This window comes from Netta rufina (genome assembly GCF_964035555.1).
Source record: "Netta rufina genome assembly, chromosome: W".
Classification (NCBI taxonomy): Eukaryota; Metazoa; Chordata; class Aves; order Anseriformes; family Anatidae; genus Netta; species Netta rufina.
Window position 1 is genome coordinate 150771 of NC_140139.1, and position 25838 is coordinate 176608.

A 25838-nucleotide genomic window follows, 5' to 3' on the forward strand; every position below is an offset into this window, starting at 1 on the left:
CATAAACCTGGCCTCCCTGGCAGACTATGCCCAGGCAGTGCACCCAAACCATGAGAAAAAGTGTGTCTTTCACTGGTGTTGAATGACTGAGTCTGCAGGACAAGCCAGACCCATTTCAACAGCCTTAGGTTCAGGACCAAGCAAAATTTTTTTTATTGTTATTTTTTTTTCCTGTGGAGAAGCTAAGCGGGTGCTGACCCGACAGCTCCCACTCCCCAGCAAGGGGGACTGATGCTGGGTAACAGCTAGAGCAGCCCAGCCCCATATGAGCACCCAGATGGCTGCCTGTGCCACTGGCCCGGAGACCCGAGCAACCTGGGCCAGCACAGGACACCTCTCTGGCCCTGTGGGGCAGAGCCCTGTGCTTAAGGCAGATGTGAACATCGACCTGTCTCTGCACTTGCACCGCAATGAGTTACCACGCATGCTAATCCATACAGGGGCCATACTGCTCTAACACATGGCTGATGCATACCATGCTGCTCATGAGGAGCCCAAATATTCTGTGAAATGAAGTACTTTGTAAGTTTTACAAGAGATAGTCTGTGAATGAAATATGCAGGTGATTGTGTGTAGCAACTTCCTACAGGTTTATAAGTCTCTCTCTTTCTCTGTCTCCACCCAAACAAGTAAAAATATTCATTCAAAATGAATAAATGCACTAAATATGATTTGTCTCCTTTCTTTCTCTTTCCTTCCCTCCTTGCTTCCCTTTTTTCCTCTCTCCTCTTCTCTCCTCTCCCCTCCCCTCTCTCTTCTCTTCTCCAAAGCACAGAAGATTGGTCTACAAAGCACAGAGTGTGCTCCAGATGTGCAATTCACCCTGTTCTGAATTCCCTTTGCCAGTGCTGGGTCATGTCCTTCACCACCTGTGGTGGCTCTGCCAAGCCCTGGGAAATTAGAGTTTTGTGGAGAAAAATTGGGTGGTCCTATGGATTGACTTTGCGGAAGGCCCCACCACCAACAGGGAGGATCTTCCAAGGGATGCAGAAGACAGCTGGGTCTCCTCAGACTTAAGTACAGGAAGAACACCTGCCTCTTTATCTGGCAGCTTAAGTCCCCCCATTGTGGCAGCCCAGAGCAGCTTGCCACATGCACTTGGACAGCACCTCTCCTTGCAGAGTGGGACAACAGTCACCCACAGCTGCATGGCGGCAGTGCCAAGGGGCAAACAGACACAGAACCTGCCACGTGCCTTGCCTGCTTGGCCATCTGGATTCTCCGGTGAATCCAGGCAGCACCTGCAGGCTGCCCTTGTGCCTCCACGAGGCAGAGCAGGGCTCAGCCCTGGCTGGAGAGTCCCTGCCCTGCCAGCTGTGCACCGTGCTTGGTCCCATCCTGCTGGGAGCTGGTGGAGCTGGGAGATGGCCATGATGCCAGAGCTGCCAGTGGAGAGGCGGGCATAGGTGGCAGATGCTGGCCCATGGGACACCTCTGTGCAGGAGGGTTCTTGGCTGCTTGCAATCTTCTTGAGAAAGCTTGGCAATGACTGCTCAAATCTGAGTTGCAAAGTTGTTTTAAAGCCTGTTATTAAACATTTCCCCCACCGCAGTCCCCAAGAAAACACTCTTCCCTCTGTATTTATATAAAGCTGGTAGGTGTCTCCACACTGTTCTGTTACTTTACAGGGTGAATTATTTTATCTCTAAAACACCACAGTAAACAAGTCTAAGACTTTTGACCTTTGAATTAAAATGTGCCTGGGACATCCAGAAAATCTTATTGAAAGCATCTGGTGGTTTAAAGGAGCTAATTAAGTTCGTCAGCACATATAGGATCAGCATTTTCACGGTTTAAAGGGTCAGAGAAGAAAGTACAGTCAGAATCACCAAACAAGTGATTAACGAGATTCAAAAAAAAAAAAAATCAGGGTTAGCAGAGGCAAGCGGGGCTGGGAGGTAGCTGGGGGCTGGCGTGGGATGGATCAGGGACCCCGTCCATGGCAGGGGACGCTGCCTGGCCCTGGTGCTGGCCACAGCCAATCTGATCTGCTGCTGGAGCAGCCTGGGTTGCCATTGGCACCATTTTTAGTGTTGTAGATGTAAAAACTCTCAGTCCAGCATGGCCTCCGCTCCAACTGGCGTCTCCCTGGGCTGCCAGGGCTTGCGCCTGCTCCCGGGCTGGCACTGGGTGTGCCTTGGGCTGGTGGGGCCAGCGCCACTGCACCAAATTGCCCCAGCAGCTCTGTGTGGGTCAGCATGATGGCCAGGGCCTGGCCGCAAATCTGCCCTGCTGGCTGACCCTGGGCAGCACGGTGCAGCTCACCCCTCTGGCACCAGCTGTCCCCATCCTCCCACAGCAGCTGCAGAACTATGGGGTAAAAGCTGTCCTGGCTCCCACAATTGTTTGGGGATTCAGGAAGCTGCCCCGGGCGCTGTCTGGAGGAGCCATGTGCTTATTTTAGAAGGCAGGAGTGGTGGTGGCAGGCAGCAGAAGTGGTGCTGAGGCCCTGCTGGGCTGCAGGCAGGATGGAGGGGCTGACAGTGCCCAACCATGACAGCCAGCACCCCAGGACCACCACTGCCAGGCGGCACCTCCACCACAGAAAGCTCCCAGTGACCCGTGGGCAAGGGCAGCAGGCTTGGGGTGAAACCAGCGGACCCCAGAGACGGCAGGGCCTGCACCACTCCCAGCTGCCCCCATCCCCAAGCAGCCAGTGTGGCCTCTGGAGTGCAGGGATCCCTCAGAGCTGGGCACTGCCATCAGCCTCAGGGGTGCAGCATTTCTCAGGGGTGAAGCATTCGCAGGGCCTCAGCACTGAGGCCTCCCCACAGCTCGTTAGGCTTAGCCCTGGGGACGATTCACGGGGAGCCTGGAGCACAGAGGGCAGGCAAGCAGCATGCTGACACCAATTTGACTCAATTAATATAAATAGATGTATATAAATACATCAGTGTGTCTAAACACACCTATCTACATAAATACCTGAAGAGATGATGCGATGAAAAAGCAGGCTTCTGTCAGTGCTGCCCATGTCCAGGCGCAGCGGCAGCCCTGTAGCGGAGCCCCAGCGGCTCCCCCTGCCCGCCAGGCCGCACTCCTGTGCCGGGCGGTGCCGCGGCCCAGAGAGGGGCTGGGGGCTGCTCGGGGAGGTCTCCAGCAGCTGCCGGGCCGTGAGGCTGGGCACCCTGCTCGGGGGGCTGCTGGGCTGGGGGGACCAGGAGCTGCCTGCCCACCCCAACCGGTCTGTGAGTCTGGGATTTTGATTCTGTGAACTCGTAAGGACAATAAAGTAAGGTATTTCTCCAAGGTCTTTCACTAAATAATCTTTCTCCTAAGGCTGCTGGAACCTAAAGAGTTAGATACTGCATGTGCGTGCTTGTCTGTGTGTGCATGTGTATGTGTGTTTTGTGCATGTGTGTGCAAATCCACATGTATATATGTGCATGCACCTGTGCGCATGTGTGCATATGAGTACATGGCTGTATGTGCACGTGTGTGTGTGAGCTGCACGGAAGAGGAGCAGATTAAAGGCGTTAGGTCACATGGGAGCTACTGCTGGACCTGCCCTACCTGGGATTTGGGTTCTTACAGTTAATAGGATCGCTGGAGCTCAAGGCCGTCATCCCATCAAGATAAATGTCTCTGGTGCCCACTTTTAAGCAATCCGAATTCAATTAGGCTAATTGGAAAACAAGTAAAGAAGGATTTCATTAATATAGCCTTACAGCATGAACCTCCACTCCCCCGCCCTGGAGGGATGTTCAAGCATGGCAAACCCAAAGCCTGAGCCCTTGCACCAGGCCCGTGCCACTTACCGTCCTGACGTGGCCACCCCCACTCCTGCCACAGCCATGGCTGCTCCTGTGCCCACCACCGAGGCAAGCACTGGCAGCAGCTCACTCCAGCCAGTGCTCCCTGGGGTTTCTGTCCTGGTGGGGAAAAAAAAAAGAAAAAAAGGAAAAAAAAAAAAAAAAAAAAGCTTTCCTAGAGATGGAGGAGAAAAATCCCACCAGAAAGGAATCAGGAGGTGACTGTCAAGGTACAAGTGCTGAAGTGATGGGGAGGCAGCAGCTTTCTCATACATCATGCTTTCAAAGAGATTCTTGAACTGCAAACTTCTGCAGAGAGAGAAGCAAAGTCAGTTTTTATAGCTTTTAACAATCTGTGATGTGATTCAGAGCATGCAAACTGCAGCAGGGTACAGGTTCCTGCTGGATGAATATTCCCCCTACATTGTCGATTTGCTGTCTGACCTTGAAAGTCCTGTTCATCTCTCAGGGTGGCAATCCCTGCTGAACATCACTGGTCTGGAGAATGATTTCTCACCTGCAGACTGACTTCAGCTTCAGATGTCTTCTCTACAAGGCAGTAAATTATTTCGGCTTGACATAAAGACAAGAGAAAAGGAAACACGAATCTGGGGCATTTTATGGTGCCAATTTCACTGTGCAAAGCCCCATCCAGTACACTTCTCTTAACAGCATCAACAGGTTCAAAACTATTCCCATTTAGTCTTCATTATGCATAAACCAGAAGTAGGCATTGGGGACAGCTGCACTTTAGAGATTCTCCATCTCAAGAATTCTTGTTAGCTTCCAAACATAATTTCAGCAATAACTGTTGCAATAATGCATTGAAACTAATATTAATAAATTAAAAAGGTGGTGGATCAGGGGCCGCCTTTGGATAGACAAGTAATAAATCGCACCTACTTGATTACCTAATGAATATTCTCAGATCTGATTGCCCTGTACATTTCCAAAGAGCAATGGTCTTTGTGAAGCTGTGACGTACCATCAATTTTTTTAGGCTTCATACCTATGAGACATATCCCAGGAGACTGTGACAACAGAGATTCAGCTAGCAGCCAGTGCATTAGACCCTAAAGGAAATGTTCAGATGCCCCCCTTTCATTCGCCACCCTAAACTCTCTCTGTTAGTCTCTGACTATTAGAGGAACCATCAGAGTTTCTGAGGAACCATCAGAGTTTCTGTGCTGCAGTCAGAACCTCCCTCCTCAGTGCCATCTGATGCTTCATGTGTGTGTGTGTCAGGGCACTGAAGTCAGCATGTATAAAGCAGGGCAAGAGAGAAAAGGCAGCTCCAGAGCTGGAAGAGACAGAGCTGGTCTCTGCTCTGATACAGTTTTTTCCATATTTTTACATGTTTTGACCCAGGGAGTCGCTGCTTCCTTCAGCAACTCCACTCCTCTGCAAAAACAATGACAAAAACGGCTCTAGACTTTCTGTACGCCTGTAATGATCTACTGCTGAGGAGGGAGGAGACTGCTCTACTGGGGAGGAAGGTCTCTCATGTACGGTGTGCAATGTGCACCCTGCTTTGGGGTGGAAGTCTTCTGCTGTATGTCACATTGGAAGTAATAGCAAAAATTCTGAGTCTTGTTCCTGTATTTGCCAATTCTGACAGGAACCTGAAAAGCTGCATTTGTGCCACGATCCAATACCCTTCGTGGCTCTTAACTGCCAGGCCAGGGTCTGACTGAAAAGCTTATGCTGCTTCATCTCACCTTGCTTTCCTTGCTTTTTTTTTTTTTTTTTTTTTTTTTTTTTTTTTGTGTGTGTGTGTGTGTGTGTGTGTGTGTGTTTGTGTGCTACAACAAGCAAAAAGGATTCCCAAGTGTGCCCAGGGTTTCTGGAGGAACAGGCATGTTTAGTGCTGGTTGTGAGTGCCATAAAAACCCAGCTCCAAATTAGAAGAAATTAGGGACATTGCACAGTTCATTCATCTTCGCTAATGGAGTTCTTGGGAAATACACATGTAGATTAAAGGAACACAATGGCCCCTGGCTGATTGCTTTGAGTACCCTCCAATGCCCCTACAATGGTATTGACTTGCTTTTTATATCGTGCACAAAAGCCACACTAACCTTTTTTTGTCTCTTCTGTTGGCCTCTTCCCTCTTTGCCAATGGATGGCTGAGCTTCCTCCCACCCCCCCTCTCACTCTCCCTGGAAGCAGCCAGTGAGGGCAGACCTCACCTGGAACGATTAGGAAAAGCTGCTGAGCTACAAGAAATTAACTTTGGGACATCAGACCATAAACCTTAAAAAGGTGTGGGCGAGGGCTGAAGCAAACGCTGCCAATCGGGAGGAAGACACAAAGATGGAGTGAAGATATCCTGAGGGAAGAAGCCATACCTTTCAGTAGCACGTGTATCTGGAAGAAGCAGTACCAATGTTTTTCACTCACATACACCCTCCTCAGGCTCGAAATGGAAGCATCTTTGAAGCTAAATGCAGGCTGAAAACCACTTTGACGCTTTTGTGTTTGTCACTTTAGCTGGGACAAAAGATGGTTGGTACCTCAAAGAAATGGGCAGGTGCTAGCAGGAAAAAGTGATAAAGAGAAGGAAAGAGAAAGGCAGGGAAAATAATAATGCAGAAAGAAGTAAGTTGGAGGCGGGAGACACGATGCTGTTCCCCAGTTAGGACTGCGTTGAGCTCATGTCCTCCACCAAGCCCGGTGCAAAGCAGGGTGTGGGATCAGCTCTCCACCTCACCTTCAAAAGCAAACTGTAGATGTCCCATGCACCCTGTCCTGCCTTCTAGCCTCCAGCCCCACTCCCTCAGCAGGGGACTGGGCTGCCGAATTGGCTCTGCTCACATGGCCTGTCGTCCTCTGTCCTCTCGGGAGTGATACCAACAACTTGAGCCCAGTCACCACCACCCCCGCCCCGATACCTCCGGAGCTCATCCTCCCAAAAAGCCCACGTGCGTTTTCACCCGGGCAGTAAACGTGACTTGGAAGGCTGCCGAACCCAGGGCAAGTACCCCGTCGGGGGACCACAGCAGCAGCTTTTACCCCCGGGGCTTTTCACCCTCTGCATTTAGCCGCGGGACAGTGCCACGGCCCCCTCGCGCCTCTCGTCCGAGACGAACACCGCCTCCGCGGCCGAGGCGCCCTCCAAAGGCGCGGGACAGGCGTGGGCTGGAGCTGCCGGGGCGAGGAGCGTGTGCGCGGGGGTGCTCCGGGAGCCTCTGCCCCGGGCCCGTCCTCCGCGCTACCGCCAAGCGGCCCCCGCGCCCCGGGCCCCGCCGTGCCGGGTCGCTCCCCCCCGCCTGTCCCACGACGGCTTCCGACGGCGCTCGGCCGGCCGCGGGGCTGCGGCGGCGGCGGGGCCCGGCGGGGCGCCCGGCCAGGGCCGGCCCCGGCGGCAGCGGGGGGCCGCCCAGCCCCGCCTCGGGTGGCGTCGCCCGGTGCCGTCCGGGGCCGGCGGGGCGGGGAGAGGCGGGGGCGGCGGCGGCGCCGGGGGGGCCGGAGGGGCGGGGGGCCAGCGGGCGGCGGCGGCGGGGCCCCGGGGATGCCCTGCCCCCCCGCCAGGCCGGAGCGGCGCGGGGCCTCGCCTTCCCTCCGGCCCGCCGCCCCCCGGCACTCCTCCCCCGCCCCAAGGAGGCCAGCCCGCCGGGCGGCGCCGTGCCAGAGCTGCCCGCGCCGCCCCGGGGCCGGGCGGGAGCGCCGCCGCGCCGGGACCCCGGGCCGGCCGCCCCATGCACCCGCCCGGCGCCCCGCTCGCCATGGCCGAGGGCGCCTTCTCGCTGTCGGCTCCGGCGGCGCGCAGCCCCGGGGGGAACCCGTCGAGGCTGCACAGCATCGAGGCCATCCTGGGCTTCAGCAAGGAGGACGGCCTCCTCGGCCCCTTCCCGCCCGACGGCGGCGCCGGCAGCGCCAAGGAGGCGGACAAGCGGGGTCCCCGGCACGGCCTCCCCAAGATGCTCGGGGAGCCGCCGCCGGCCGAGCGCCAGGGCCGCGCCGAGCGCTTCCAAGGTGAGCGCGGCGGGCGAGGGGCGCCGGGTCCCGGGCGGGCGGGCGGCTCTCCCCGCGCCCCGGGCGGCCGCGCTGCCGCTGACTCGCCTCTCTCCCCCCGCAGAGCCGTACTGCCCCGGCAGCGCCAGCCCCGAGCTGCCCGCCGGCGGCGGCGAGGGGAAGCCGTCGGACGAGGAGCAGCCCAAGAAGAAGCACCGGCGGAACCGCACCACCTTCACCACCTACCAGCTCCACGAGCTGGAGCGCGCCTTCGAGAAGTCCCACTACCCCGACGTGTACAGCCGCGAGGAGCTGGCCATGAAGGTCAACCTGCCCGAGGTCCGCGTGCAGGTAACGCCCGCACGGACGGCCCCGGCCTCGGCCCCGGCCCCGGCCCCGGCCCCGGGAGTGCTGGTGCAGCACGGCCCGGCCGGGCTCGGCGCAGCCGCGCGTTGCCGGCGCCGGCAGCCCCCGGCCCGGCTCGGCCCGGCCCCTCACTCGTGGCAGCGGGAGGCGCTCAGCCCCGCCGCGCCGACGGCCTCGCTGCTCCGGTGCCGCTGCCGGAGCCCCGGCCGGCGCCCGGCCGAGCGGCACCGCGGGGCGCGGGGCTGCGCCGCAGCTCCGGGCTCGTCTCCGGCTGGCCCCGCTCGCACGGCCCCGACGCGGCAGGCACAGACCGGCGGAGCCCGGGGCCGTTTCGCGTTTGGCCGCCGCCGGTTAAGCGGCGTGTCCCGCTCCGGGGCACCGGGGCGGCAGAGCCGGGCGGTGGAGCCGGGAGCGGCGCGGCCCCAAGGTGGCTCCGCACAGCCCGTGCCCGGCCAGCGGCAGGGTGTCTCCAGAGGGCCCTCACCACGCTTCTTCCCCAAGCCCACGGGGAAGCACCTCCAAGTCCGCTCCTGCCTCGGTGCCTTCTCCTGCCCTGCCCTGCCCTGCTCTATTCCCTCTGCTCCATCTCATGTTTCCCTCTGTGCCCGGGGAAGCCTTTGCCTTCCGTGGCAGTGGCAGCGCTGTCCGGGGGCAGCGGTGCCTGGCTAACACGGCTGTGCTTGCAGGTGTGGTTTCAGAACAGACGGGCCAAGTGGCGGCGGCAGGAGAAGCTGGAGGTGACCTCTATGAAGCTTCAGGATTCACCTATACTCTCCTTCAACCGCTCACCACAGGCGACCCCCATGGGCCCCCTCAGCAGCAGCCTGCCCCTGGAAACGTGGCTCAGCCCGCCTGTGCCTAGCGGCACAGCCCTGCAGAGCCTGCCTGGCTTTGTGGCCTCTCCGCAGAGCCTGCCTGGCAGCTACACGCCACCGCCCTTCCTGAACTCTCCGGCTGTGACCCACGCGCTGCAGCCCCTGGGGGCAATGGGGCCACCGCCGCCTTACCAGTGCGGGGCCACCTTTGTGGACAAGTTCCCCTTGGACGAGGCGGACCCACGCAACACCAGCATTGCTGCCTTGCGGATGAAGGCCAAGGAGCACATCCAGTCCATCGGCAAACCCTGGCAGACGATCTGAGCTCCTTCTTCCAGCACCTGGGACAAAAGCACTGGGAAGGCTGGTACCGGGATGCCCAAGGGACACCCTTGACCCACTCTGACTCCCCTGGACAAGGACCTGACAACGGAGGGCTGTCCCTCACACCAGCTTTTTCCCCATGCCCTGGCTTGCTTTGTATTTTGTGGTCTTTTTAATCTCCTTTTCCACATGCCCTGCGGAGTTAGGGGTCAGATCATAGCTTAGGAAAAAAATCTCTTTCGTTCTCCCTTCTTGGCTGGATGCTTTAGTTGCAATAAAAGCTGAAGTAGGGCGAAGAGCGGCGTAGGGTGGCTGGGAACCAAGGCCTGTGTGATCTGGGGAGGGTTTTCTGTTTGCACCATTAAATGCCACAACTGGTGTGAAGCCTGTGCGTTGTGTGTCTGCACAAGGGGGCTGCCCAGGCCAGGTCCTTCGCTGCCTCTGGCGTGTGGTGGGGAGCCGCAGGCCTGGCCGTGGCCCTTTCCCTCCTTGCAGCCTAGCCTTGCTGGGGGTCTCATGCTTCCCCCTGCCCCTGGCTGTGGTGGCTCCCTTCAGTCACTGCCGGGGGCTCTTGATGGGGCCAGAGGTGTGGTCCCATGGCGGGCGCACACCCAGCCAGTGGCTCCATGCTCTGCAAAGAGTGGCCGGGGCCCCACCAGGGCCCAGCTGCAGCGTTCCCACACCCAGCAGGACAGCCTGGGGGCTGGATGGGATTTGCTGCCCCCATCCTGGGCTGCCAGCCCACGCCACCACCTCGGAGAAGGGTCCGGTAGGTCCTGCAGGCTCCTGGCTCCTCAGCCCAGCCGCTGCGTGGGGGCTGACTGGGGCAGCTGGCCTGGCAAGGCTGGGGTGCTGGCAAGGCACTGGGCCGCGCTCACCCCACACTGCACAGCACCCTTCCCGAGTTGCCTAAACTAAATCTGCGGCATCTTTATTTTCCATTATCTCCGTTACTGCCCGTAATGGGGCTGAGAAGCTGTAATGAAACACCCCTTCTCCTCCACTGGGCACGGGGCGCTCTGCACACTCTGGAGGTTGTGGCAATTAACGTTTCTCATTAGGGAAGGGAGAAGGATGCACAAGCGTCCTCATTGTGTCCTGGGGATGATTCAATGCAGACTGGGAGACCTCTCCTTTCACCATTTCCCACTCGTTGTGGCCAGACAAAGGCTGGCTTCTAATTATATTTTCACAATCTGTGCGTATCTTTAAGAGTCCTGTCAGAAACAAGTATGTCAGCTTTGTTCAGCTTCACTTCAGGGAGCTTTTTAACCTCAGACAGCAGTTTCTAAACATCCCTTCACAGCCTCCTCCACAGCAGCCCCATCCGTTGTCTGGAGAGCTCCTTTTGCAGATAATAATGAGAATCCCTTTATTTTGAAAACGCCTTTCCCTCCCTCTTTGGCCTCTGTGCGCATCCAGCCTGCCTCTTTGTATCAGGCCCCATGCTGTGTCCGGGCTTCCCTTCCCCAGCCGTGCTGGCCTGGGGGGCATGTAGGTGTGCCCCGCTGCCCCTTTTACAGGTGAGCTTTGTATCGCTGAGGATGCCCAGAATACGGGGCTTGCAGTAAGGCACATCTCCTCCGGTGGCTGTGAGGGAGAGATGTCTCCTCGTGTTTGTGATGTGCCTGCACACCTGGGCTGCGTCAAAAGAAGACACGCATTAACAGATGTCTACACAGGCTGCACACACCCTGGTACCCCAGGGACAGGAACAGTCCCGCTTGGTGTTACTCGGCTTAAAACCCTCCTGCACATGAATGCATTTAATTGTCACCCAAAACCTGTTTCCCGTGCTTCTTGCTCACGATTAGCAAGCAAAACCCTGAGATCTCAGTGGTGTTCTCCCCCATTTTGCTGCTATTACCCTCCCTCCCTGTTGCCTCCTATTCTCCTATGTCCTGCAAAGCCACGTGAAAGACCCCCTGACTTTCTGTTCAGCACCGGAATCAGCATTGACGCTCAGTAACTTAGAGTCAAGCACTAATAACAGACAGCGACAGGACAGCAAAGTGAAGACACCTGTTCACTTTTATCAAGCTCTTGATCCAAAATCTGCAAGCAAAAAATGGTAATTATGTCAAGCTGTGTCAATTGTTCTTTTACTTGGATATTAAGCAGGTCTTTTTTATATTTTGTAAATGTGAACCCTGCAATGGATTATCTACACACAAAGATCAGTTGTGTGCTTCAAGGAAAGTGACAAGTTTATTGCTAAAAAGAAACATTCTAATCTGCTAAACATGAGTGGTCACAGAGAGGTAAATATTTTTAAAACCAATAAAGGGACAGAACTTGCATCTCTCTCCTACCTTGTCTGGTTTCCTGTATTCCTACACTTTCTTTCAAATTGTCCCATTCCATTTTAAAAGCTCATTTGTTCAGTTTGTTGTAAATATCTTCTCCTACTTAATTGGGTGCTGAGTCTAATAATCCTGCCTCGGCTTGTTAACTGTACAATGGCAGTCAGAGTTAATGACCCATTAGTGATTAATTCCTTAACCAGCATCTAATTGCTCACTGTAAAACCTTTTCTTAAAAGTGGATTAAATCATCTAGATCCTTAACCACTTCTTTACTCTAACTTTGCTAAGACTCTTAGCCTGGCTGTTTCTGAGTGATCTATTTATTCTTTTGCTTAAATTGTATTAACAAGCTAGTATTGTTAGTGTCTATATTAAACTTCTTTGCAACATCTGAAGTTCTAAGGAAAAATTACACCAATAAAAGATAGCAAGTGAAAATATTAAGAAATCTACGCCCTTGCAATGGAGACAATTTCAGACAGAAAAGGTTGTTATGCTAACCATGGCATTTGAGAGAAGTGGACTTGTAGGACAGGGTGGCCAGGACATGGGAACAGGTACTTGAGGTTATTGGATAGTAACTTGAGATTATTGGTAGGGTAACCGCTCATGGCAGTGTGTAGGCTTTGGTGGGTGAAGCTGTAAACACTCAGAGTTTTTAGAAGTGTGGCCTGGTCTTCACTCAGTGTCCTGGTTACGGGGCATTTGGCAGGGGCTGCCCCGGGAGACTCCTGGGAGGGATCTGTACATGCGGGACAAATCCTTGCCACCATTCCACACACACAGATGTGCACAGATGCTCTCCTGGGGGTACCGCATCTCCTTGCTCAGGGGATGTGATGAGCCGGGAGAGGCAAACCTTGCTGGGACTGGGAAGCAAGACAGTGTATGTCTGCTACCGGTCAAAAGGGAATTACTCATAGTTAAATTGGCCATGGGGAAGGCAGCCAGTATCAGTAGCTGAGGAGCTCTTTCCCCTTTCCTTCCAATTGCATTTTAATTGAATGAACAGGCTGAGCTAGGACCCTAGCTATGTTTGGAAAGCATTCCAATACATTTCCAGGTAAATCCCACACGACCTGTCTGAGCTTCATGTTTTTTACCTGGGGAGAGGATGGATAGATATACATTTATTCATATTATACAGATCATGAGATCACCCACTGTGCATTTGGCTTCAGAATTTTGGAAAAGTAAAATTGAATCACCATCTCTGCATCTGCTTCACCTGTAGCAATCTCTCCACTTGCAAATGAGGTTAATCCTGGGTGATTTCTCATTAAGATATGAAATGTGGAGAGGCGGACAGCTTTTCCTGAGAAGTCTTTCCATCAGGCTTGGCTGCTTTTACCCAGACAGAAATCCCAGGCTTAATATAGAGAAGTGCTCTGTAAAGTTTTGTACAGGTCAATAGCATGAGCTATGCAGGAGAGAAGACAATTATCATCAAGAGCTTTGAAGATCTCTGAATTAGTAGTTACAAATAAAATGTCATCATGAAACTTGGTCTCAATGCCACCATTTCTCAGCAGAAAGTATATTCTAATCTCTTTTCTTTCACAACCCTGCTCAAAATCCTGTCAGTATTCAAGAAAACTCACAAAGAATCCTGACCTATTTAAGTTGAGTAGAATTCTGACCCACAGTTTGGCTCAGCTGCTTTCCAGTGAAGCAAGACTGGCTCTCTCAGTCCCTGATGGATGGTGTCAGGAGATGTGGCCATGTAGGTTGGCACTCATTAGTACACCCTGCTGTCACCCCTCTACAGCAGCGAGCTGGCCATGGTGTCTGCTCTACAGCCATGACAGGTCACAGCCCCAGAGATGAAAGCACACAGAGCTCAGTCACAGTTCAAATTTCTTTTCTGGGCTGTGGGAGTCTGGGGCAATTTTGTTCCCTTCCTCTGCTGAGGACTTGTTAGTGTCTGCAGGTGAGATGGAGACCTGAAGGTTCTTCTTTCCAGCTGCCTCAGCTACATCTGGCAGGGGTTGCAAGTAAGAACGTTCAGGTACCTCCTATTGGGACATAATGTGAAATCCAGCTCCAACAGGCATTAATTCAAGGGTTTTTCCTTCATCTACAGTGTTTTTGGGCCAGACATTCAAATTCTTTCTTCCATGCAGTCAGCATTGTCCTGTGTCACTGATGCCATGGGATATAAACTTGAAACTTTATTGACTTCCTTCATTATAATTTGTCAGCCACTGAGTACCCATTTATAAAATCCCGTCATGGGAGCAAATGATGGAATAAATCAAACAAAAGAGAGCAGAATAAAAAGCAAGGAAGGAGATACTGATTAGGACATTATCACCCTGACAACATTACCAACTTTTCTGGCACAGTGAATATTGTGTCTCCTCTCTCCTAGCATCTCCATGTCCTGCCAATGGATGATGTGAAAATTGGCTGACATGTGGCTGTCATCTCTTTGGCATATGAAATTTCTGCCCCACTAACAACCATGAAATAAGCTCTGGTCCTGTACAGAAAAGAAGTTAAAGTCAGCTAGGCAAGACTTTCAAGAAAGAGTTTAACTGTAGGCAGTAGGAATTTGGATGGCAAGAACTGAAGCTTTGGCAACTGATACTCAAAGAAGGGAGTGTTGGGGTAAACAAAGAGGATGGTGTTCCAGTTGCTGACCATCTCAGGTAGGTCAGATGTCTCTCTATTGAATCCTTCTCAGAGAGGGGGCAGCTGCATGGAGTAAGACAGAACACTGGACAAACCCAGAATACCAAGGAGGGGATGCTAGTTTTAAGCCGTGTTTTTAAATAAATGGCTCCTCAGAAAGTTTGGCCCACCAGCAGCCCTCTCCTGCTCAAATGCCACTGCTGGCTGCAGAATAGCTCAAACACAGCATGGCTTGTATGGCAGGCAAATCTGCAGAGGGTTATGCAGATGCCATAAACTAGTGTTTATGGTGAACCCATCATAAACATGCTGATCCCCTACCCCCTCCCTGCAAGATCCTGCCATATACTTTCTAGTTTATTAGATGCTGCCTCTGTGGAACAGGAGAGTGCCATTTAACACGCAGAGAAACTGTGTCTCAGAGACACATGACTTACCCAGCCATCAGACAGGGATGGTACGACTGAGTTACCTATGCATATGCTTTTAGTGACATTTGGGACCCCTTTCGGGTAGCCTGAGCCATCCACACAGGCCTGGTACATACCACACAGGCTTTGCAAGAGAGAGAGCCCTGCTCCCTCAGACCCACAGCCAGAGGCCAAGGCTGCTGGTGGCAGCAGGTGCTGTGCTTTGGATCCCACCTGGAGTCTGTACGAAGACTGCCTGAGCCTTTGGATGGAGCTTCGGCTTTTGGGCTAGGCTTCTTCTCCTTCCTGGGTGTGCAACACACGCACGCCTTGAGTGCCTTTGGCCACATGAAAACTCAAAGCCACCTTCCCAAGTGCCCTTCTGATTTGGCTCAACCCCTTCCTCCACTCTGCCTTCACCACCGACAGGGCAGGGTGAGGGACGACTGATTCAGATGTATAAGGAAAACTTTCCAGGGATGGCATCATATCCCTGGGGGTGCGTGGTGCTGGCTGAGCTGCAGCATGCTGAGCAAGGTCCTTCCGCCTCGTGTGGTGTGAGGGAGGGGAGGCAGGGCTGGAACGCCATGAAAGCAGAGCGATTTCGCTGAGGTGCCAATCCTACCTGTGGGCCAGGTCTCACGCTGTCTCAGGGCAGGGCGGTGATCGGCCAGAAAAAGGAGAAATGGGAAGCGGTAAGCAGGCTCGAGTGACAAACGCCCCGGGCCAGCAGGTAAGTCCACCGGGTCTCCGCCGCGGCTGTCCTAATTTGGGATGCTCGCTGAGGTGCCCGGAATTTGCCCTGGAGCCCAGGATACCTGCAGCGAAGCGCGCAGGTAACCACCGGCCGTCTACTGACCGCTCTCCCGCACGGCGAGGGGCCGGGGGCGGCCGGGGGCGCCGCGGCCCGGGGCTGCGTCCGCTGCGAGGCATCCGCTGGCCGGGGGCGCCCCCTGCCGGGACCGGGCGGAGCTGCGCCACCGGGCCCGTCCCGCCGGGCGGCCGCGGCGGTCCGTGAGGCGGGCCCGTGCTGCGGCAGGGCGGGCGCCTCGCCGATGCGCCGCGTGGTCGGCTCCCCGGTACACGGCACGGCTGGGTTCGGAGGCTCCCCCGGGTGCCCCTGGTCCCCCGGCCCAGCAGCCCCCCGAGCAGGGTGCCCAGCCCCACGGCCCGGCGGCTGCTGGAGACCTCCCCGAGCTGCCCCCAGCCCCTCTCTGGGCAGCCTGGGCCAGGGCTGCGGCACCGCCCGGCACAGGAGTGCGGCCTGGCGGGCAGGGGGAGCCGCCGGGGTCCGCTACGGCCCGCAGAAGAGTCGGGAGATGCTATTTGCTATCACAGTCAATATCCCCAAAAGCTGTGTCGCTCAAATAGAAACTGGAGGTTCACACTAGCCTTGAACTGAGAGGGTCCTAAAGCCAAATCTTCCATCCTCTTAAGGGGGGAAATGCAATAAATGCAATTATGCCAAAGGAGGGCATACCAGTGAACGAGCAGGATATTGTATATCCCACTGCCTGGACAGAGTGCCAAACTGTGAATTGCCTTCTGTAGCCTGGTCGGCCTCAATGCTCAGCTCCCATCATGAGATCTCTCCAACCTGCACAGCTAGCTTGCGAGTGCCTGAAGTCCATTGTTGCCATCAGTCATGCATCTCAGATGCATGGTTTGTGGCTGGGCTTGCTCACAGCTGCCTGAACCTAGAGTGGGCAATGTGGAAGCCAGCTCACACCCGAGTGTCTCAGTGATGCCTTTTCCAGATCCTTCCCCAGCAGTCAGTGCACACCGGTGTACCTAAGAAGTCCCTAAACAACTGCATCAGAGATTCAGATGTGTTCAGACCACTAGCTACAAGGCTTGATGCTCCGAAAGGGATGAAGATGCCTCAGTAGTGGTACTGAAAAATGGGGCGCTCTGACATCTGGCTCTGACCTGTGCTTGCCTAACATCTTGGCCACCTTGCAGTGCCCTGCTCTGCAGGCATGCTCCTTGCAAGGTCCCGCCGGTGCAGGTCCTGTTCTCTCTTGCCTACTTTCTCCTTAACCCTCCTAACCTTTTATCCCCGAGTACACAGTGGCTCAGCCTGTGCTCTGGTGTTTAATGAACAGCAAACGCTGGTGCCCCTGCTCTTGTGGTGAGTAAACAGCTCATGGACTGTGGCACTGCTGTTTTAGGAGGCACCGTTTTCTTTCTTATTCATTCTTCTCTGACCCAGGTCTGTTACTCCTGTCATGATGAGACAGTCTATTACCAAAACTTCCAGATCCTTCTTGTAGCTGCATCACACAGGCACAGCTGTGAGCCCATGACTTGAACAAACACTCCTGCTCCACAGCGCGGGCCAAGGAAGGTAGAAACTACGCTAAAGATAGATCTTTGTCCAGATCTGCTTCTCCTGCTTTGTGCTGGGCTTCCCCCCATCCTTACGATCTGGTCTGTCAGTGCTCTCACTTGAGAGGTGGCAGCACATTATCTCCTTGTCTGGGTTTTTGATGAAGGGACTGTCCAGTTGTGTACTGAAAACTACAAGTAAGCAAGGAGCATTGCTTAGCTAAAATGTGTTGTAGCCCCACAAAAGGTGTCACTCACTTGTTCTCCTGGGAGGCAATGTTCTTCCTTTAGACTCCTGTGGAAACATGAAGGTGCTGGACCTGCTAGTCACATCTGTAGGAGTGCATGTGGGGGGGGGGAACACGCTCAGCTGCCACTTCGCCTCTGAGTCAAACAAGGCAGAGCATCGCTCAGCAGACCTGCCTGCTGCCTGCCGTGGCAGTGCATCGCGTTCCCTGCACTTGGTGCAGAGCTACCTTGAGAAGGCAGTGTCAGCTCCCCCTTATTGAACAAAATGACAGGCCCGGGAGCAATTCAAGAAGAGCTTCAGTGGAAAGTGAATCATTCTATTGTGTCTTTGTTACTAGCTATGACACAGCCAATTTCCATTTTATTAAATAAAAGTATAAACTCGGCCTTTTCGTTCAAACTATTTATTGCAAATGTTGAAATGTCATGTAATTTTAAACTAAGAGATGAACTGATTAGATAGACGTTGTATAATTAATTGGAAGACCCTTCCATGACAATTATGCATATCAAAGCCATTCAAGTGGGAAAATGCAACCTTTAAAATGAAGTAGAGTGTAGTCATTGCTGAAACATACAAGAATATTTGTATTTAGATATTTTACTCAAAGGAAATATTGTTTACAGAAAGAAAACCTTGTTGATTATCTGATACAATCAAGTGTTTGTGAAACATAGTCTCTTATGGAAAGTATTCCATTTCTTCAAGGTTTAGAGACCTTCTTTCAGCTTGGAGTGTTCTCTTTCGTATTCACAACTTGAAGCAAATACTCCATCATCTAATAAAGAAAGAAAAATAGTATTTATAGATGAGTCCTGACAAAAGTCATTCACTAAGTTAATAAGCCTAATACACAGGCTGCTCTGTGTATTCAAATAAAAAACAAATTCCTAATAATCTTTCCAAAACAGACCTCATTTTTCTCAGTTAGCTTAATAACCAACTGCTGAAGTACGAGGAAAGTCGTTCTCCTGAATAATTCAGTCTGCCATCTCATTTATATAATGTCTCATTAGTGATAAAAAGCCAAGTCACAGAAACAATTTAAAGATTATTTTCCAACTTACTTTTTGCACTTAGAACAGCTTGCAGAAGAGATTTCCTTTCTGTCCTTTAACTACTTGAATTGTAGTTAACGCACTGAATAAAGAGCAGGCAAAGTCTTCATTTGCTAATTTCATTTGCATTAACTGAATATAGGAAAAAGTAACTCAGGCACACCACCCTAAGCCTAATTTCCTGTTATGATCAATTCTTGGCCATTTTGGCTATGTGTGTACTATGATACTTATCCTCCATTGGTTCAGTCTGCTAGAAAGGGTTTTTTAATTATGATTATTATTTTATTGTTATTGAGAACTGTACAGCACAGTGTGAGCATCAGTGGTGAAGAATGCACTGAGTGAATGTGAGCTAATAAACAAGACCCTGAATTGAATTACCTGAAGGAAATATCTGTATTTACTGCTGCAGACTCTGACTTTGGGGGTAGTAACTTCCGACTTCAAATTTAAAGTTCAAAATTTAAACTACATCAGTTACTTTTGAAAAATTCCATGAAATAAAGCACCAAGTATATTCAACATGGAACCCCTCACATCCAGAAAAATCTACAGAATCAAAATCCAAAGGTCATTTACACTCCTCTATCACTGCATATATGTATGTCCGAATTTCGTATGTACCAGAATTCCATTTTTTTAAATAAACATTGCCACTTTTAAAAAAGGTAACAATTACCATTAATTAAAGGTTTAGGAAATTATCACAGTCTTCTAAAATCAAAGCTTACATTTAATCTTCAGGTCTCCTGCATCAGGAAGGCAGATCTCAAGCAGATGTATATAGATATATAGTTTGATTTTTAGGTGCTGGGTTTTTGCTTTCCGAAGCCAATGGGAAAAATACCTTCCATCTTCTCTAGGCTGCATATAATCAGCTGTTTGTGTCCAACAGGCAGAAAGGACAGCTTTGGCACTTCTTTCATGATTATGCTTTACTTCAGGATAGAGACAAACTAACTTTATGCATTGGAAACAAAAGGTTCTATGGCAAAATGAGGTTCTGCCAGTTGTTCTATGTCTTAGTTACAGGAAAGACATATTTATTTTACCCCTCATTTGAGAATTCTGGAGACTTAAGGCAATAACCTCATTATTCCATGTATATGTTCAATGCCTGACCCCCAAACTCTGGATATTAATTTAGGGTAAAAGTACACATGTGAACAGAATTCAGTAAGGGCAATATCTGTCCTTTTTAAGTATGATTTATTACAAAATAGTTATAGACGTCAAAATATTTCCCTCTTTACATAATGTAATGGAATTTGTTTGTCTAATTTGATTACAAAGCTGCACACAGCAGAGCTGAGGATGCAATAAATATCTTACTTTTTAGATAGTATTAATCACAGTTATTATAAGCATCACTGTCATAAAGCCATAGCCAGAAAGAAACATATGGACACCATTCATATCAGTGGTGTAAGAGACGTAAAAGCACAACTTACTTTAATGAGTAAATCTTTATCCTTATGCAAGTCAGTGACAAGATATTCACTGACCACTGCGCTAGGATTCCAAGAGGGAGACCAAGGTGAAGTTAGCTGAGGAATATTAACTATATAATATCACTGTAGAATATGGGAAGAAAAAACTCTTCCCACTGATGTCTTTAATGGTGTGTATTATTCTTTCTATGCTGTTTCAATGTCAACCAGAAGAATCCTGCAACTCTATCACCATTTCTGAATTTCGTGCATTACAAAGAAAGGAGTTTTCTAGTACATTTTGCAGTTTACTTGATAAGTCTTTTAGACTCAGATTACTTTCTGTAAAACCTCACAAATATCCTTATGAGTGAATTTCACAGGATTTTCCAAAAGAATAGGGGTGAATCTGTACTTGTACCAAATCTGTACTTGTACCAGCCTTGTTACCTCGTGAACTAGGACTCATAAGTACACTAACTTAAGCGAGGAAGAGGCTGGTCCTAGGTGCACATTAAAGCTTGTTTGTAGCCACAGATTCTTTTTGTGTGACCAGAGATGACCACAGTAGTGGTCCACATCATCAGCCAGAAAAACTGATGCCTGGGGGAAAAAGACTTTGGCGTGAGCCAAATGCAGACCGAGGAGCTGAATAAACCCTCCAGTTCAGCTGCTCCATCCCTTGGGGCTGCGGCACCTTGAAGGCAAACATGATAATGGCACCTGGAATGGCAACAGAAGGGAACAGCTGGTGTGATGTGCTTTGCACACAATGCTTTGCCTTCTCTCTGCATGCACGCCTGTTTTTCACACTAGCTCGTTTTTGCTGAGTTGATACAGAACTTGCTGTTGGTGTGGTCATCTCAGCACGAAGTGCTAGGAAATAAAAGAATATAACAACCGAGCAACTTGAAGGCAATCCGGACACTGCAATCTGTTGAACACCTGTCGAATTTATGCCCAGTAGCAAATCAGTTCATAAACAATATAATCTGTGACTGACAATTTCTAATCAAGAGTAAAATCCTACTTGACTGAATGACTAGTGCATTAGGCACATTTCTATTATTTTTCTGGACAACACAACAGTTAGATGAAGCCAGTACGTCACTGTAACACAAAAGTTGACTTTAAGGAATGTTTTTACAGATTTTGTCTTACTTACATCTTTCCAGCTGCTATTGTCATCTGTCTCCCAGGTGTTCCTCGTATACCAGGGAAGCCCTCCTTTTGAGAAGTGAGCACTTTTATTTTCATTCCCTTCCAGCAGCCGTAACAAATATTTGGACATTTCTTCCCACTGCAGAGAGTCATCCAGCTGCTTAATATTTTCAGGTAGTGCTGAAAATGGGATCTTGTTTTCTTCTTCATAACCATAAGGAAAATCTCCAGTGCTCTTTTTCCCCATTAAATGTCCTGTAAGAACAATGACTGTAGCATGAAATTCACCCAGACAGGCATGGATTTGATAGCTCAAACATCAGCTGGAAGTTCAAATTGACCGATAGTGTGAGGGAAGGAGAGGGAAGGGGAGAGAAGAGCAGGGAAGATGTTGAAACTGAAGCACAGCTGGGACTGGAGATGTTGTCGGTGTTGTGCACAACTGGTTTCCTACATTGGCAGAAGGAATGTTTCTCCAAACTGGGCAGAGATGACCACGCATTTTGCCTGGAGCTAGGGAGAGGCACCTGGTTAGATTTGCTGGAATAAGGACTGGACGGAGAAGCTGAAAGTTTTAGACTTTCCTTGCCTTGATGTGGGATGTGGGAACTCTAATATTAAAGTCTACGCTCCAGTGCCTTTCCAGCAGCTGAACTGGATGCGTTTTTGCCATCCCATGCTTTGCTGCCATTAAAACGCAACCGTAATCGGCGCTGGGCTGCGAAGGAGACCACCGGGAGGGGCCGGCTCCGTGCTGCGCACCCCAGGGCAGCGGCTCCGCCTCGGTGCTGGGGAGCTCCGGCTCCTGCCCAGCTGCCCTCGGGCTGGCCTCTGGTTGCCGATCTGAGCACGGAGGCAGCGGGAGGCGACACGGTCACCGCGTACCCGCGCCCTCGTGCAGCGCAGCCCCGTACCGCGGAGCGCGGCACGGCGGGGCCGGCAGCACCGGGGCGGGCGCGGCCGGCATCGCCCCTCCTGTATCGCCCGTGCGCTCGCCAAGTGCCGGCACCGGCACCCCGTGCCGGCCAGAGCCCGGCGCTCCCGGGAGCGGTGCCGACGGGACGGCCCCTGGCGGGGACGCGGAGACCGCGGAGCAGCAGGTGGACCGGAGCCCGACGGGATGGGACGAGTCGGGACGGGTCGGGACGGGACGGGACGGGACGGGACGGGACGGGACGGGACGGAGACTTACCCACAGCCCAGTGGCTGCCGCGGGGGTAGATCTTGGTGAGCGCGGGGGAGCCGCCGGGCTGCAGGGGCGCCGCGCCGCCCTGCGCTGCCAGCAGCGCCAGCGCCAGCAGCGGCAGCGCGCCGGGCCGCCGCGGGCCGCCGCCGCCCATCCTGCCGCTGCCGCTGCCGGTGCCCCTGCCCGTGTCGGTGTCGGTGCCGGTGCCGGTGCCCGTGCCGCCGTCGAGCCGCCCTCCGCTGCGAGCCGGCCCCCGCCCGGGCTCCGGCTCCGGCTTCGGCTCCGACTCCGGCTGGGCCAAGCGCTGCCGCCGCCGCCCCCCTTTATACGGAGCCGGGACCGGGCGCGAGCGGAGCTCCCGCGCCTGACGCCTCCTCACGGGGCCGGGGCTGCGGCCGCCCCCGGCCCCCGTGCCTTCGGCCTGCCTCCGGCGGGGGCGGGGGCGGCCGCACGCAGCCCGGACCCCCCCGCTCCGGCGGGGGGAGGCGAGGGGGCGCCGCTCCCGGGGCTCTGCGGCCGCCCCGTCGGGCCGCCCTCCCCAGGCATCGCCCCTGCACCGGCTGCCCCGGGGCCGCTCGCCCCGTCCCGGCCGCTCTCGGGGACGCCGGGGGATCCCGTACTTGCGGGGAGCGCCGGCAATTTCGCTCGTAATTTGCGAGTGTAAACCAGCAGTTGCAAGCCAGCAACTTCTGAGAAGTTTGAGATCTCCTCGGCCCCCCTCGGCCCCCTGGCGGGTGTGCTGCCCTGCGGCGGCCGCGGGCGGGCCGGGCGGGCCGGGTGCCCCGTGCCGGGAGCGCGGCGGGGCCGCGGCGGGAGCGCAGGAGCCGGGCGAGGGAGCGCGGGTGCGGGCGGCCGGGTCTGAGAGCGGGGGGGGCTCTCAAGCTGCCAGGCCAGGCTGCAGCACCCGGGAGCCGGGGTGTCTGCCTTCCCTCTCCGTTACACTACCCTTTGGAAGGACTCGACGGTCCAAACGAATCTGCCTGCGTACAGAAAGCACGACAATGTCCCCAGAACTGATTTGCTGCTCTAGCCTGAAATGACTGAACGGGGTGACAGGCTGTTGGAAGAGCTTACGGGAAAAAGTTGCTCCAGCATTTTTTTGAGGCAGAGAAACCATTGTAAAATGACAAAACACAAAGGACAGCATCATTTTAAGTTGAGAAAAAAGATCTTGGGCAAAGAGTTCCTTTGAATTTTCAGCATTGCATGAAATTACTGTCACATGTGTTTATGAATATGACTCTCAGGTTTGCAGAACTTTATTCTTGCCTTGCAGAGAGACCCTGTAAACTTTCCAGCACTCTGAGGCACCCGGAACTGGCCGACTTCCTGACAGTTAATGGGTGAAAGGATTTCCATCCTGAAGAGATGCTGAAGAGGAAAGGGTGGGTGAGTCGCTGAAGGAATCAACAGAGGACTGTGGAGGCCACGAAGAACTGGAACAGTTAAGGGCGTAGTCAGCTCCAGGTACGTAGATTTGGTGGAGGGAAGGTGGATGAGTAGTAGAGGCATGTGGAGTCCTGATGTGCTGTTTGTCCCAGAAGAGAACAGACACAGGGATGTAGTCATCTGGAATTGGCACAGTTTGTGTGCTGGTTTAGTGTCTAGAGAAATGTGTCAGGATACAGTTAACGGAGCTAACTGCAAGGGACTTGCCAGGTCCTTCAGCTGACCCTACAAAACTAGAACTGAACTATACCCATAGTTCTTTCTTAACGGAAACTACCTTGGGTATAAACTAACATAATTACTGGGCAAATTATCTAGTACAATCACTTGTGAAGTCAATTGTGTGGCCTACTGTATGAGCTAAAGTGTTCCCTTGTTTAGTCTTAGTTTATTGCATCTCCTTTTACTGCTTCATGCGTTTCATTCTTTTATTTTGGTTATTAATTATGCATTCTTGTTTAATTTACAATAGTATTTCCATGCCTCAATCAGGAGTTTCACTGTGCAGCCTGCAGCACAGCTATGGAAAACACGTGCTCTGTGCTGAGCAACAGATGATCAGCTGCATCATTGCCGCCCGTGGGAAATTCTAATTGCTCATCACAATTCGAGACAGGAAATGGAAAATTCAGAAAACTGTCTATTTTCAGAAGAAAGCAAAGCAAAACGTTTGCCTTCCCTAAGCTGCAGTGGCCGTACTGAAAGCATTCCAGTTGTCCTCACCTCCCTGCCTACTACTCTGGAGCCACTGTGCTGGGGCCCCAGCGTGCTCCCCGCCACCCTGGCCTTCCCGGTCCACGGCCCCCAGGCCCGTGAGCACAGCACGGTGCAGCACAGCCCCGCATGGCGTGGCCCCGTAGGGCCAGGGCCCGATATCGACAGAGCAGTGGTTGGCTGCTGGCACTGCCACACGGGCTAACCTGGGAAACCGCTTGCTTTCTGCTGCTACCTTCCACACGATGCTTTTGTTACTTTTCAGCCATTTCTGGTGGTTTTGCCTCTGTTGCTTTCTGCTGGGTTTATTGCTGATGAATAGCATAAACCAAGGTTGAAACCTCTGATCAAAAAGTCACATACAGCTAAGTCACATACGGCTGTGTGCAACACCTATGCTGTTAGCAGGCTTTGGCTAGCAGTGCCAAAGCATGAATTCTTACTCAGTTGATTGTTATCAAGCACTCCTAAGTCTCACTTGCTACAAACACTATCCAAACAAATAAACCTGTCTCAGATTTTGTATATATACTATGTCTTCGTATGTTTCATGTGCTAAAGGATGTGCCTTCACATTAAATCTCATTTCACCCTGTGTTAGGTTACTTTAATTTGAGTTTGCTCCTTATGCACTTTCATTTTTGTATCTTGCACAATGGTCTTAATTTGTTTGCTCTTTAGGTCATTAAAATTACAGTGAAAAGTACTGATCTACAGAGTTGATTGAACTTGGATTTGATTTTTCTTTTTTAATTGGGATTGACTTTTTGAATTGAGGGACATTTTTTGCTGAGGAAAAAAAAAAAAAAAAAAGAAACTTATCTTCAGGGTTTGTCATAAGGTACATTTTAAAATCATGTTAACTACCCCAAACATTCAACTGGCTTATCTGAAGCAAGCCACTAAGAGGGTTTTTGGTCTTTCTGGAAAAGGAAAATAATTTTCCTAAACTAAAGCTACCCTAGAGGCCTGTTAATCTTTTTAGGTTCTACCTTTGCTTTTATACTGACAGCCATCATGACAGCCTGGTCTCATCATTGTGTTCAGTGGAAGCTTATCCTTGCTCTTTTCAGGAGAAAAAGACCTTAATAAGATCTTCAGTCCCCCAGTTTGCACATGTATTTTGGTTCATGCAAACACTCAACTGAAACCCATGAAGTTGGAACTTAAATATCGAGCCCTCAACATATCTACAGAGAGTATCAGAAACAGACTTGTGCTTTTCCAAAGGAGCCTAGGCTCTGTGGAGTCTAGGCTTACACACACCCCAGAACATATCGTATTGTTTGTAGTATGTGCTGGACATGCCGGAAACTCTACTTCATTTGTCTGTAAGATATAGCTGCCTGGTGAAAAGCTGGCTTTCTTTGGGGATCAAAACATCCATCAGGGCATTCACAGGACCTTCTTCACCCTCTGTCAGAATGTCTGGCTGCCACTTTGGCAAATCCAATCCATGACAACCCAGCAGAGGTGAGCTGACCTGCTCTTCCATGCCTTGCAGTGGGCTGAAGAGAAGATAATGCTTGAACAGTTGTACCTGGACCACTGAGTAGGGACCCAGGACTGGTGGGCACAGAGCATGCAGATGGCAGGGAGCAGCAGCGGCACTGGCCCTGGCCAGACTAGGACTCTGTGACAGCCAGCGGTTGGTTATCACAGCACCACTGGGTGCTGCTCGAAGGAGGCAGGCTGTGG

The 25838-nt window shown here is 52.2% G+C and overlaps 2 protein-coding genes across 2 annotated transcripts; one reads left to right on the forward strand and one right to left on the reverse strand.

The window, feature by feature from the left end:
• Window positions 1–7302: 7302 nt before the first annotated feature.
• Window positions 7303–9211, forward strand: RAX (retina and anterior neural fold homeobox; the record flags this gene model as incomplete). Its single annotated transcript, XM_084304338.1, has 3 exons — window positions 7303–7727; window positions 7831–8057; window positions 8759–9211. Exons 1-3 carry the CDS (start codon window positions 7451–7453, stop codon window positions 9209–9211), a joined length of 957 nt encoding a protein of 318 aa, XP_084160464.1. The 5' UTR covers window positions 7303–7450.
• An 8652-nt stretch (window positions 9212–17863) lies between these two features.
• On the reverse strand, window positions 17864–22131 carry GRP (gastrin releasing peptide; the record flags this gene model as incomplete). Its single annotated transcript, XM_084304362.1, has 3 exons — window positions 17864–17917; window positions 20796–21046; window positions 21984–22131. The coding sequence occupies 3 exons, from the start codon at window positions 22129–22131 to the stop codon at window positions 17864–17866; spliced, it is 453 nt and encodes a 150-aa protein (XP_084160488.1).
• Between the last annotated feature and the right edge of the window lie 3707 nt (window positions 22132–25838).